The 14,159-nt window shown below is 48.4% G+C and overlaps 1 protein-coding gene across 2 annotated transcripts in view; it reads left to right on the forward strand.

The window, feature by feature from the left end:
- TTC28 (tetratricopeptide repeat domain 28) overlaps positions 1 to 10,013 on the forward strand; it is a 75,503-nt gene extending 65,490 nt beyond the window's left edge. The window contains exons 16-22 of one of the 2 annotated variants that reach the window (XM_054288589.1): positions 1,317 to 1,441; positions 2,478 to 2,709; positions 3,114 to 3,190; positions 5,216 to 5,239; positions 6,043 to 6,172; positions 6,700 to 6,807; positions 7,282 to 10,013. In XM_054288589.1, coding sequence (XP_054144564.1) covers positions 1,317 to 1,441; positions 2,478 to 2,709; positions 3,114 to 3,190; positions 5,216 to 5,239; positions 6,043 to 6,172; positions 6,700 to 6,807; positions 7,282 to 8,909 — 2,324 coding nt within the window. In that variant the 3' untranslated portion in view covers positions 8,910 to 10,013. The remainder of the gene's footprint in view (positions 1 to 1,316; positions 1,442 to 2,477; positions 2,710 to 3,113; positions 3,191 to 5,215; positions 5,240 to 6,042; positions 6,173 to 6,699; positions 6,808 to 7,281) is intronic. The other variant, XM_054288590.1, reaches the window with a different exon arrangement.
- The last annotated feature ends 4,146 nt before the right edge of the window (positions 10,014 to 14,159 follow it).

The raw sequence follows: 14,159 nt of genomic DNA on the forward strand, positions 1-14,159 counted from the left end.
ACACTTCCTGTGTCCGTGGGATGGAGTCAGCTGGAGCACACACACAGACTTTTAAATGGAAAATTTAGTGACACTTCCACAGGAGGCAGGAGAACAGCTGTGATTTTTGTGACACAAACCTTGTAGGGCTTATTCCTTTGGTCATTTTAGGAGAAAAGTTTCCCTTGCTTCCATTGGCAATGTCTCAGCAGTGTCAGCTCCTTGTGCAGTGCTGGTTCTTGCTCCTTCTCAATTAGATCTGTACTTTGAGATATGGAATGACAAAGTCTTGGAGTTCAGCAGTGCTGTGACAGGAATATGTGCAGATAACCTAATTTTTCTTCCTGGCACGAGGCCTGATTTTTGAAAGCTGCAGGCATTCCCCAAATTGATTTTTGCACAGGCAGCAGAAGCATGTTATTTAGCTCAGGAAACTGTGGTGAATATGGCTCTGGTGTGAACTGCATATGGCTGGAGGAGTGGGAACTTGCTAAAATGAGTCAGGCTGACAGTGATTTCAGGCATGTTGTCCAGCATCAGGATGTGGTTCAGGTAGTACCAGCTGTGAGCTGACTTCAGGTTACGGTCCACAGTTCAGCTGGGATTTTATTTTCCTTCCAAGATTTTTCTGTCTCAAAAGAAAAGAGCACTAAAAAGCCCCAAAATTGGCCACTTCCTAGGCAGAAAAGAAAGTGTGGACACAGTGCTTGGCATTGCCAGCAAGCAGGGGCTTTCAGCTGCTCAGGCTGAGCACTGCCCCTTCCATGGCACTGTGCAAGTCCATCCCACACAGTCCCTGACTTCCACCACTGACCCTTGGCACTGAGTCTTGGACAGAGCACCAGAGCCAGGAGCAGCTGCATCCTCCTGCATGAATGAGAAGGGGAATGCAGAGCTCCTTGTGCTGGCATCTGGGGAGTCTGGCATTGAATGGGGCATGAGCCAGGACAGGTTTCTGACCAGGACAGCAAAAACTTTCCATGTTCACAGTTCTGTTTTACAGCCGCTGTTGGCATGTGTTGATTGCTGTGGCTGCAGAGGAGACCTGGAGCATGCTTGGACAAGTTTAGCTGCAATCCAGTGGTTTTCTGCTTGCTTGAACAGGAAGATACCATTGATTTAATAGCAGGGGACAGCAAGAAGTGTCTAGAAACTTTCTGGAAGTTCAGTCTGCATGACTGGGCAGGGAGTGGGCAGCAGCTCTGGGAAAAGAATGTCCCTGTGCAGGGTACAGTGAACCATCATTCACTGGTCTGAGGGCAGAGGACATCTGTGTGTGGTTTGAACATTTTCCATAACAACAGGAGGTTGACTCTCTCTCACTCTGAATCCTGCAGGCTTCATGCTTATTGGGAGTGATATGAAGCTGAACAGCCCTTCCTCACTGGTAGGACAGGCCCTGACTGAGATCCTGCAGCACCCTGACAGGGCCCGGGATGCTCTGCGTGTTCTCCTTCATCTGGTAAGGGAAGGGAAGATCTGTCACAGCTACAAGTGGCACCACGGCCCAGCCAGTCCTGAGACACCCTCACCTGAGGGCAGGAGTGGAACCATGAGTGGAACAGCCACTCCCTGATGTGCAGCCACTCCCACTTGAAAAAATATATATATACACCTTCATCCCCCCTCCCCTGCCATGATGTATCCTCTTGCAAAACTCTGGGTCAGTGTGGAAAGACTTGGACACCTAAGGAAGTGTTCAGTGCAAAAAGAAGCAAAGTAAGCAAAATCTTAGATTGTATTGTGACAGAATCCTCCCCAGACCCATCTGGTTTGCATTAGCTGTTGAATTGGGTTTCTGCTTAAGGGGTAAGCATTGGGATTAATTGTTTATACAGGGAAATAGCTCTGAACATGGCAGTCATGGAAACACAGTGCACAGTCAATGCTGTCTCAGTGTGTTTGGAAGATAAGAGGCCCTTCTGTCCCCATCTGTGCCACCAGTCTGTCCTGGGGAACAGTGGGACTGGAGCCAGCTGCCAGGTGGCTGCAGTGATCACTCATGACTTCTAATACTTTTCTTCCCAATGCATCATCTGTGGTCTCACAGGAGTGTGAAGTATCCACAGAATGATGGAAACCTGTGAATATTGCTGGTCTTCCCAGTTGCTGGGGTTTGTGGACACTCATCTCTCTCTCCTGTTTGCTGTATGGCTGCAGGCTCTTTGGTAATAAGCAGCCTGGAACCCCAAGGTGAATCATCTTTAGAGAGAAATGCAGCTGCCAGGCTTACAGGAAACTATCCCAAACAAACTGCTGCTTCATTTCTTGTGGCATTATTGTTCCCAGCATCCCAGAGAACATTGACGCTCATCACTGTTATGCTGCAGCTGTGAAAGCTCAGTTCCTGGAGCTTTTCTTTCCAAGGCACTAATGTCCTCTTGTGTGAGACAGGCCAGGATCAATCTTGGATTTGCTGTCTCCCAGCCTGCTGTTCCAGCAAAAAAAAGCAGTCAGTAGCAGCATCTTGTACAATAAGGTGTTTTATTTCCCCACAGGTAGAGAAATCATTGCAGCGGATCCAGAACGGGCAGCACAACTCCATGTACACCTCCCAGCAGAGTGTGGAGAATAAAGTTGGTGGCATTCCAGGCTGGCAGGCACTCCTCACAGCAGTGGGATTTCGGCTGGACCCTCCAGCCAGCGGCCTCCCAGCAGCAGTGTTCTTCCCAACCTCAGACCCTGGGGACAGGCTGCAGCAGTGCAGCACCACCATCCAGTCCCTGCTAGGTGAGAGGAGCAGCTGTGGGCCCTGGCCAGGCAGGCATCAGCCTTTCACACCTTTCTGTGGTGTCAGCATGTGAAAAAGGGATGTTTTACATCAGTGAAATCAATGGATTGGGCTGGGAAGAAGTTCTAAAAGTAAACGTTAACTGAAAATTTGGCCACAGATGAGAATCATTGGCTGCTGGGTTGAGTAAGTGTGATGTGACTGTTCCTCTCTCTCAGCTCTCAGACAGGAAATCTGTCATCAGATGAACCTTTTGCGTTCTGGAAATTGCTGCTGCTTCCAGAGCTGTCCAGTGATGTGGGGGAGAGGTTTTAGCAATTAGCCAAGTGTGTGTTCTGTTGAGGTTTGTTGCATTTCTTGCAGTCAAGAAACAGATACAGATGTTTCTGCTGATGTTTTTCAGGTTTGCCTAACCCTGCACTTCAGGCACTTTGTAAACTTATCACAGCTTCAGAAACAGGAGAGCAGCTTATCAACAGGGTGAGTTGGGAGGTTTTCCTCCAGTACCAGGTTCCAAATGGCTCTTCCCAGGTCAGTAAATTCAGAAATATGCAGAATGGCTGATGCCCTGGTGTATCAACCCAGAGCTTGCTAGGAGACTTGAAATTCTAAACTTCCCTGTTTATGTGAATGAAAGTGTGTCCAGAAGGGAAATCTGTAGGTGGGTTACTGGGCTGCAAGGCCCTGGGACTCCCTGTTCAGTGACAAGTGAAAGCATGATGCCTCCAGCAGTGGGGAGGAATTGAGAAACAGACCCCTCATTGCTGTTTGGCCATCCTGCCTGGGCCCATGTTGGCTGCTCACTGCCCACTCAATTTACTGAAGTCCTAAGGTTTGGTTGACTTTGGACAATGCAAAGTCTGTCAGAAAACTCCCTGAGCCTGTGCTGCTCCTGTGTGTGCTCACAGCTCCAGGGAAGGGATTTCTGGTCTTTAGGAGAAGGGCAGTGCTACCTGTGGTGATGGGACTTCTCCCTGCTCCCCTCAGCCTCCTTCACACTCTCCCCTCTCCTGTCTCTGGAGCATGCCTAGCCTGACCTGACCCTTCTCTGTGCCACCATGGCTGCTTCCCATTCCATGGTTCTGACTGTCCTGAGTGCTCCTCTAATGAGGTTTCTCTTCATCATTTGCCTGCTGTAGTACATGGACACACTCACACAGGGAATTGGGCCTATATCTCACTGTCTTTCCCTTTTCCCCATGCAGAAACATTCCAGGCAATGCTGTGGTGGGGAGCTGGGATTGGTTATGTGTGGTATCAGGCTGTTCTTGTTTTGGTCACATGGAAAAAAAAAAGCCAGAGAAGAGCCCCAGCCTCTCTGTGACCTGCTGAGCAGCTCTGGCAGCCCACTAGGATGAGTCTGCTCCAAGGAAAGGGTTCCTGATAGGATCCTGTTAGGATCTGCAGCAGTCTGAGATGTTTGAGATGTTTCCAATGTCCTTGGTGGTGTTTTGCCTCTTGCCTTGGCTCTCCTCAGTGCCTGAGATGTGTGTGGTTAACTTCAGGGATATCTCCCTCATGGCCACCCAAGGGAGGCCAGGTCCAAGGGGTGTGAAGAGGACAGGCCAAGATTCCCGTGGCTCAAAATGCCTTAGAGTGCTAATGAGGTGGCTTCATGATTGCTGCCCTGCCTCAGATAATTAAATTACCCAAGGTAATTACCGAACAAAAGACACACTCACCCTTTCCTCGATGCCCCACAGTGTAAATACTGGCAAGGATATTGCAAGTTTTCTTCCATAGCCCAGACCCCTGGCAGAGAATTCCCTTTTGCACCAGTCTATCCTGTTACATGTTGGTTTTCAGCAGCTCTCTCCTCCATTGTGGTTATTGCTGTTTTCCTCTCCTGCCTCTTGGCAGTTCATGGTGTGAGCAGCTGGGGCTCTGCAGTCCCAGAAGAAAGCAGACTTTGTTCCAGACAGAAGCAGGAGGTCAGACATGCCAGTCCCTGGGTGCTGCTGGTTGGTTTTCCTGAGTGGGTGATCAGCATCACAGGGGAGAGAGTGCTCTTGGCATTAGTGAAGCAGCCTGAGCAGCTGCACTGGATAGAAAATGCTTATTTTGAGTGCAAAAGAGAAGGCAGGAGCCACAAAAGAGAGAACTTCAGATTACTGCATGTGCAAGGAAAAGTCAGTGATTTCTGCCTGCACTGAGCACCAGTTCTGTGTCCCAGAGGAAACAAGAGAAGGGCTGGTTTATGTTCAGCCTCCTGCCAGAGTGTGGGCTGGCCTGAGTGTCTGCCTGCTGAGTGTCTGCCTGCTGAGTGTCTGAGCTATCATGAGCTGGGCACTCCCAGATTCCACTGCCTGTTCCCATGCTGTTGGATTCCCAGCTCAGGCCATTCCCATTGCTCCTTTCTTTCTCTGGACAGAGCATTTTGCACTCAGGGTGCTGGCCTGGCCATGGATGTGTCCCTGCAGGGTTCCTCAGCACAGGCACTGTGTAGCACAGAGTAACCCATGTTCTTTTCTCCTCTTTTCCTTTCTTGTTGCCTGCTGCCCGAAGGCTGTTAGAAATGTGGTGGGAATGGTGAGTATGATGTGCAGGGGGGGACCCTGAGGTGCAGGGTGCAGTGCTGGGGTCACTGCACACCCTGCCCTGTGCTGCACCCTATCCGCACCCACTCTCAGGCCTGGGATTTGCTCCACACAGCTACTGTGGAAAAAGGCCTGTGTAAGCTTTTGTGGGTTCTGAGAGATGGGTGGTCCTGAGGTTAGCTGCTCCCTGATTAATGGCTTTCCATCCTTGCTGCCCTGGCTGTGTTGGTGAATTACACGGGATCCTGGCATCTTAATTTGTGTCAGATCGTCATAAACACATTTTCCCTCTAGCTTGCTACTCCTGTCCCTTGGGCACAGTTGAGAAACTTCTTTCCTGGAGGCCATGGAGATGTTAGGAAAGTCTTCCATGGTTTCATATGACTTGTTCTGCCCAGTTAATGAGTTTCTTAGGATTTGCATAAGGAGTATGGCTCAGTCATGGAATGGGCTTTAGTAAATTTCTGTGAGCAGCCCCAGAGTATCTCTTTCCTTTTCTTTCCCTTCACAGATGTTCCTGCTGTGCTTCCTTCTTGCTCAGTTTCCACTGGCCACCCCCCAGCCCTCACCCCTGGTCTGTCCCTGCCTTTGCTGCTGTTCCAGGCTGTCTGATGTTGCTGTCCCTGAACTGTCCTTCTTCCCAGACCTTCCCATCTCACTGCTCTGTTCAGGAGCAGCAGCTGAACTGGGTGTCCAGGGAAAGGGTGTGCAGAGGGCATTGCTTTATCAGTGGCTGTAGGAGAAGCAGTGATGTGACTTGTCAGGAATGGCTAATGTCTGTATTGCTGTCTTCAGCTGCATCAAGTCCTGGTTCAACTTCAAGCAGGAGAAAAGGAGCAAGATTTCCCCTCTGCACCAATCCAGGTCTCCATCAGTGTCCAGCTCTGGAGGCTGCCTGGCTGTCATGAGTTTCTGGCAGCTCTAGGTAGGAAAACACTTCTTTCTGTTGTCTCTCTAAACCCATTGCTGGTGTCTCATGTAGGAGCTTAAAACACTGATAAGACTCAGACCTTCATATTTGTCTGCCCCCTGCAGCCCAGCCTGCATTTGCCAAATTCCAAGGTCTGTGCTCTTCAGCTCCATTTCTGTGGAATTAATAAATCAATAATAAATTGTTTGGCATGTAGGACATTGTCCCCTGAGATGTGTTTGGTATATAATTTCCTGACAACTCCAAGTAATTTGCAGCTACAGAAGTGTTGACGGGAGTGATTTGTTAGTGAGTGTGTGTGATCCCAGTCCAGCACCACAAAGCTCCCAACACCTGGAGAAGGTGTGCTAAACAATAAAAAATAACAATAAATTGCACATGAGAGGTGAAGTCATCCTTCTGAGGGTGCTGCAGGCTGTCATACCTCTCTGTTCTGTCTGTGTTATAAATGAGATTCCCTCTTATTTAAGACAGAGGGTCTTTTTGTGAGCTGTAATTTTCTGTTCCATGTCCCACTACAGGTTTTGACCTTTGTGAAGTTGGCCAAGAGGAGGTCATTCTGAAAACTGGGAAACAAGCTACCAGGAGGACCATGCACTTTGCTCTACAATCCTTGCTGGCACTTTTTGGTAAAGCTGCTCAGTGTGTTTTTGCTCTTGTGTCATCTGATGATTTGATCAGAATGGCTTCTCCTGAAATCTCCCACTTGCATCATTGCAGAGGTCACACACATGTGACACAGACCAGATTTGATACAGAGAATGTAGTAAATGTTATTTTTGAATGGGAAAGACTTGTCTGAGCAGAAGCTGGAGATAGAGTCCAGCAACTGGAGGACATATTATTTATTCTTTGTGTTGAGATATAAAATGATAATGAACTGACAGCTTCCATCTAGGATACTTGGACAGAGGTGCTTGCCTGGGCTGTGCACTTCTTTTTCCTTACCTAAGTAGTAGCTGGTTGTTCTGAGGTAGCACAGAGCCTGAGGACATGTTTTGTAGCATTTTCTCTTAATTCTGATAGAATGTTACCTGGTTATATTTGATTTTATGGTCTATCTAGGGGCATGTTTGTACATACTGTTGTCTTTTCTTTTTCAGATTCTACAGAGCTGCCCAAGCGCCTTAGCCTGGACAGTTCCTCATCACTGGAGTCACTGGCTTCTGCTCAGTCTGTTTCCAACCCTGTACCCCAGTATCAAAACCCTCCATTCTCTCCCACCTGTCCAGACAGCCTTGCCTCAGATGCCATTTCTGTGTACAGCCTGAGCTCCATTGCTTCTTCCATGAGCTTTGTTTCCAAGCCAGAGAACATGCTGGATGGGGCAGGACACAGAGGGAGGCAGGATTATGAGAGGCCCAAGAATATCTATCCACACAGGTCTGCAGCTCAGAGCCAGCTGTCACCACAAGCCTCTGCAGCCAGCAAAGATGAGGAAGAGTATGAAGGTTTCTCTATAATCAGCAATGAGCCTTTGGCCAGTTACCAAGAAAACATAAAACCAAGATTTTCCCCTGATCACAAACAGCCCAAAACTAGTCAGAACGGAGGCATTAAAGCATCCATCAACTCCAAAGGGAGCATAAGTACTCCAAATTCTCCTGTTAAAATGACTCTCATCCCCAGCCCAAATTCACCTTTCCAAAAAGTTGGCAAACTTGCAAGCTCTGATACTGGGGAATCTGACCAGTCCAGCACCGAGACTGACAGCACCGTCAAATCCCAGGAGGACAGCAATCCAAAGCTTGATCCACAAGAGTTGGCCCAAAAAATTCTGGAGGAAACTCAGAGTCACCTCATTGCTGTTGAACGCCTTCAGAGGAGCAGCAGCAGCCAGATCAGCAAGAGCAGCAGCTCTGAGGATGGAGCTCCCAGCCCTGGCGGCGTGTCCGCCTTCCGCTCCTCGGAGACCAGCGCCTTCAGCCGCCCGCTCAGCTCCAGCCACAGGAACCAGGCTTCTTCACCCCTTGCCATCAAACCAAAGCCTCCAACGAGGAGTTCATCCCTTCAGAAGGTGAGCTCTGGCTACAACAGCCCCACCACGTCGGAGATGTCGAACAGAGAAGGCACAGGTCAGTACAGTGGGCAGCCGTCTCCGGGTTGTGACTCACATGGGTCCTTGAGTGAGCAGCCTCCCTTTAAACTCAAGTACCCCAGCTCTCCTTACAGTGCTCACATTTCTAAATCACCCAGAAATATCTCTCCAAGCTCAGGGCATCAGTCTCCTGGTGGCAGCACTCCATCTCCTGCTCTTTCCTATTCCTCAGCTGGTTCTGCTCGCTCCAGCCCAGCTGATGCCCCAGACATTGACAAATTAAAATTGGCTGCCATCGATGAAAAAGTGCAAGCAATTCACAACTTAAAGATGTTCTGGCAAAGCACTCCCCACCACTCCACTGGTCCAATAAAGATTCTCCGAGGAGCTCCTGGAACAATGACTTCTAAGAAAGATGTCCTCAGCTTGCTCAATTTATCACCACGGCACAGCAAAGAAGAAAGTGCAGAGAAGCTGGAACTGAAGGACCTGTCTATTGGGCAACACCTTGCTGCTTCACCACAGAAGATCCCTCCAAATGGACACAGATGCCCTGAAACCACAAATTCCATGACATCAGCTCATTCCTCACCTGGCAACACTCTGGGAGCTGTGCGTCCCCTGAGGCTGCCAGCTGGGAACGGGTATAAATTTTTGTCACCAGGAAGATTTTTCCCTTCCTCCAAATGTTGAAATGTCCCAAGTACCAGCTGATGACTTACAGTCTTGTTGAAGTATTTGCTTGTGCCCACTTGCCTTTACCAAAACAGAACCAGTAGCTGAGCAGCCGTGGCCATGCCCTCAGCTGGCAGTGCCCAGGGATGGGACAGGCTGGCCTGCTGTCACTGTGGGGGCACACGGCCTCACACACATGGGGGTTTTGTTTCCCTTATCAGGACCTTGGCCAGACTCACCTGATAACAGGTTCTCTGTAGTATTCAGTATTTGCAGCAGCAGGTGCAAAGCATCTGCTTGTCTGCTCATTAAACACTGGCTTTTAAGCCACCTCCTTGTATTTCTTAACCAGAAATTTTACAGCTAGCTTTTTGTAAAAAATTACACATATCAGGGGTTGGAGAGGAAAGGGAGAGGAGGCAGAACATTCCTGTGTACCACAAAGAACGTGGGTACAAGTCTCTGCCTGGAGAAAGATGAGCCATTTACTCGACTGCTTGCAAAGGCTGACAGAGAAGAAGACATGCCTCTAGATACCTCTGCCAGGTTGGCCAGACCAGAAACTGCTCTCAGTAAAACTCCATAGCAGCAGGATCTGGCAGTTCTGATGCATCATTTAGAGACTGGTGAAACAAAGACAAGAGGAGAGAGGTGCTCCATTCTAAACGCTGCATCTCAGGTAACTTTTGGAGGGAAAGCCCTCAGATGAGACTTTGCTGGTTGGTCTGCTGAAAGGAAATGTTTGGGGCTTAACAAACATTTAACAGGTGAGCCTGTCTGTGAGGTAGTGAGTGTGTCAGAGAGACAAGTTCTGGTTTTATTGAGTGCTCTGGTCTCTCTGGCACACCACATTGTGAAGGTGAACTTCTTATCCTGGCAAGTTTTGGGCAGTACTTACATCTCTGTCTGCTCAGTGAGCACAGAAAAGAATAGCAGATGCTGCAGCTCAGAACATTATATTGCAGTTCCATAGCAGGCAAGAATGTGACATCAGTGTGTGTGATTCAGACATCACCAGGCCAAAAAAATCCCTCCTTGATCCTGCTAAATCATTGCCAGGGCTCAGCACAGGCAGGTCTGGGAGCCTTTTCCCTGCTGTGGGGGCAGGTTTCCTTTGGAGCAGGTGTGCCAGTGTTGGTGCAGCTGGAGGCAGAAGGGAAGGCAGCAGGTGGAGGGGCTGGATGCAGAACCTGAGTGCCCTCTGACATGTGGAGGAGAAGGGACCAAGATCACCCCCAGGGCAACACATACAGTCAGCTTCCCTAGGCTAGGTGGGGTTTGGGAGCTGGGGCAGGCTGGAGATGGTTTCTAGGTGGCTGTGGGATGCAGTGCTGTGATCAGGATCCCAGGGATGGTTTGCATGCACTGAAGCCGTGGGGTGCAGCAGCACTGACCCCACCATGTGAGCTCAGATCCACACAAGGTATTCCCAGGCTGAGAAGTCAGAGCACTGTTTCACCAAGGGTTTGGTGTCTGTTCTGCACTCCCAGAACTGGCTGAGTGACTGAAGGCTAATCACTTCACCTCTCCGTGCCTCGTCTTCCCTTTCTATCTAAATGGGGATAGTAAATACTTACCTAGCTACCTCACAGAGGTGTTGTGAGGCTGAATTCATTAGGCCCTGAGTTTTAGCTGGATCTGAAGTCAACTTCCAGTCTTGCAGCTGGATGGAGAGTGCAGGCAGCTCTGTGGACGTACCAGAGTACGTTGCTGATGCAGAGAATTGTACTTAGCATGGCTGGATGCTCTTGTTGTAAATGTGGATCTGATAATTTGTGATTTTCTAAGGGATCTTGGAGGAAAAGCATGATAGCAGGGCAGAGAATTCAGTTCTGATATGGAAACATGAGAATGCTTAGGCTCAGCTTACTCACAGGCATAATCAGATGCGTGCTGTGAGAATATTCTGGATTCTGCTGGTTTCAGGAGAATTGTTTTCCTTTTCATTGTGGCAAGAAATGAACACAAGCACTAAAGGCAAAAGATACTGGGCTGGGTTGTTACAGCCAGCTAACAAGGGAGGGGAGATCACCAAAGTTTTCAGTGCAGAGAGAAGGAGTAGTTGCCTACTCATACACAATGTAGCAGAACAGTTGAGTCAATCTGTTCAACTCATTATGGTGCAAGTTATTTGTCTGTACCTGACATCTTCCTGTGATGGATTGGTGCTAAACCTTTGTGTCATTTGGCAGGAGAAATTAGAATAGTGGGCCAAAATGAGTCAGCACAGTGTCTGCCCCTTGTGGAGGCAGAGATGCTGTTGATTGTGCCACTTACTGTGGTCACAGGACTGCTGAGAGACTTCATGTGACCTGCTCTGTTTCTAACCAGCATAAACTTTTTGAAACGACATCCCAGGAACACCCAGGATGGAAGTGGGCAGCTTTTTGTTTATAGCAACAGCAAATACTCCCTGTAGTGCTGCATAACACGCCAGAAATAAGCCTCTTTGTTGTAGTTTACTTCCATAACTAAAGGATCTTTTAACCTGTAGAAATTCTATGCTGCCATTTTGTTACAACCCATTTCTGTGCTCCAGCAGGTTTCATGCTGGCTTAAAGCTTTCAGACAGAGCTAAATTGGGGTGGGGGGTGTGGGGGAGTGGTTCTTCTGTTGTTGTTTTTAAGGAGGGGGGAGCATTAGAAGCAGGGAAGGGTTCAGATGTAGAGAAAGTTCAGTATTTGGGGAATTTGATGTTGTATAAATATGGAAGGTGAGTGTCACTAGAACAAGTCTTTTGGGAAATGGGTCTCCGTTGACTTGGCACAGGTCACTTCCATTGGCTTGCCAGGAGCCATGAAATGCATGCTTACTCGTGGCTGGGAGACACTGCACACCTTGTCCCTCACTCCTCCACCTCCTGAATGAGAAACAACCCCTTTGTGAGGAAAAAAAAAAAAAGAGTTTTATCAGGTTTGCCCAATTCGTGGAGAAATTCAGGAAATGAAAATCACATGTTCTCCATTTGCTGTTAGAATTCCTTCTGTGGGTTTAATGCATTTGTCGTTGTTGTATTTGTGCATGGTACAAGTGACAACACTGCGTAATACAGTGAGCAATAACAATTAGGTATTGACCACTTTCACATTAAAACCTGCCACATGCAACCGTTCCCCAAGGCCACAGAATGTTTTGGTTTTTCCCTGTATGTTTTACTGTGTGAGATTTCAGATTTTTTATTGACTGTCTTTAGGTCCAACTAAATGGGAACAGTAAACAACCCCTGTGATCAAAATCTAGTTTAATTTGATTTTGTTGGTTAGCCTGTACCTCTGGCCTGATATTGGTTTTCCTTCTGTATTATCATACCTTACTGAAACAAAAAAAGCATTGAGGGGGTGCTACACCCATGCATATCACTCCAGGCCATAATTTCTTTCATTAGGGCAAGCTCGTTCTGTGAACATCTCTTCCAAGTTGCAGAAACAGATCCAGGGGCACAGAGGTGTCTGAGAATCTGTTAGGAAGCATTGCTGGTTTCAGCTCGATGGTGATGATGGGTTTGAGCAGTTTTGGGTTCTTTGCATTGCCATGCTGCCCAGCAGGGCTGCACTGTGTGTGGGCACTGCTCCCCTCAGCTGCAGAAGAGCACAGTGACCCAGAGAGGAGGATGCTCAGCAGAGGCTTCCCAGCAGCAGCCCTTCAGCACTCGCTCTCCCTACGTGCAGTGTTAGCCATGTTTGGCCTCTATGGACTTTCTTTGTAAATTAAAACTCTGTTTCCAGACAGCATTAAACTTTTTATATTATGAAATTTACCATGTAAAAAGATTTTCATATTTTTATTGAAATTGCTAAGGCATTTGGCCTTTTCTTCTTTGTGATTTCAGTGTCTATTAAAGCATGAGTTCTCTCAGTGCCTCAGTCTGTTGATCTGGAAGGATGTTGGGGATGGGTGATTGTTTGGCTCTCTGCTCTCTGCCCACACCCAGCTCCCCTGTGTGACAGTGTCCTGTGGCAGAGTGGGGCTGAAACTCAGGGCAGCTCTCCTCAGCTCCCTCTGGAGCTTCCCCCCCTTTCTGTGCAGTGCAGTGTTCCTGTTGAAAGTCAGGGCAGCTCTCAGCTCCCTCTGGAGCTTCCCTCCCCTTTTTGTGCAGTGTTCCTGTCACCAGTGCTCACTGGAAATTGCTTTTCCTCCTCCTGGCACAAGGTGGGAGCACCAGTATTTACTTTTATCTCTTGTAGAAGAGGATTGGCAGGGCTGGGAGGAGCTCTGAGGGTTGTGAGAGAGCCCAGTGCTAAAGGGATGAGGGATTCTCCCCATACTGATGCCAGCTGGAACTCGATGAGTTAAATCTTCCTGGTGCCCTTGTACTGCAGGGAAGTGTTGGAGACACATGAAACTGAACCCACAGTGCTGGTTCTGAGCCTGGGCTGGAACCCTGCCATGAGCAGCAGCTCCTGGGGCAGCATTCCCTCCTCCAGAGGGGCTGTGCTGGGGTGGGCTCAAGTGGTTTGTGTGTGCCAGGCCTGGGCTCAGCAGGATGTGGCTGCTTGTGACACTGGTGTGTGGCAGGAGGCAGCTGTAAACAGAGGCTTTGGGCACTGAGCAAACACCACACAAATGTTGTCCATATGGGGAAGGAGCAGCAGCAGGGCCTGCACGCTGCCAGCGTTCTGAAAAACCAAATAAAGGAAAATCCTGAATGCTTGGGGAAACTGATTTACAGCTCTGATCTCTGCTGCTCTCATGGCCAGAGCCAGGGTTGGCCTGAGTCACCACTCAAGGACTTCATGGAAATAGATGTCCATGGACAGAGCCTGCTGAGGATTTACAGCCTTTTATCTGGGGGAAGAGTGTTTGGCAACACTGAGTTTTATCTGCATTTCTGTCCTTTGGAGTGTGCCTCACTGGTTCTGGCTCCTGGCAAGAGGAAATGTAGAATTTCTCCAGGGAAAGAGGAGCTGGGGGGCTGCAGAGAGGGCCATGGGGTCACCTCTGGGGAAAAGGATGCACCACTGGAACACAAGTGTGCACCTTGTGGTTGTTTTTTCTTTCCAGCTTACCTCATTTTACATTCATGTGTGCATTTCAAACAGAGGGAAAGCAAAAGCCTGCATGGCTGTGAAAAACATCTGGAGATAAAAATGAAAGGTAATGCTTAGGAACTAGAAAGCAAATCAATATATTTAGAATATATTAAATCAATATATTTAGAATACATTATTTTAAGTAAATTTTGTCGTTTTCCCTGAATTACAAGTTTTGAGAAGTACTCAAAGTGGAAGTATATTTCCTGGCTGCTTTGTTCTTAGGGCAACATTTTGC

The sequence above is a fragment of the Melozone crissalis genome, unplaced genomic scaffold (assembly GCF_028551555.1).
Source record: "Melozone crissalis strain CALT ecotype California unplaced genomic scaffold, PUWL_Pcris_2 ptg000063l_1, whole genome shotgun sequence".
In the NCBI taxonomy this organism is placed as follows: Eukaryota; Metazoa; Chordata; class Aves; order Passeriformes; family Passerellidae; genus Melozone; species Melozone crissalis.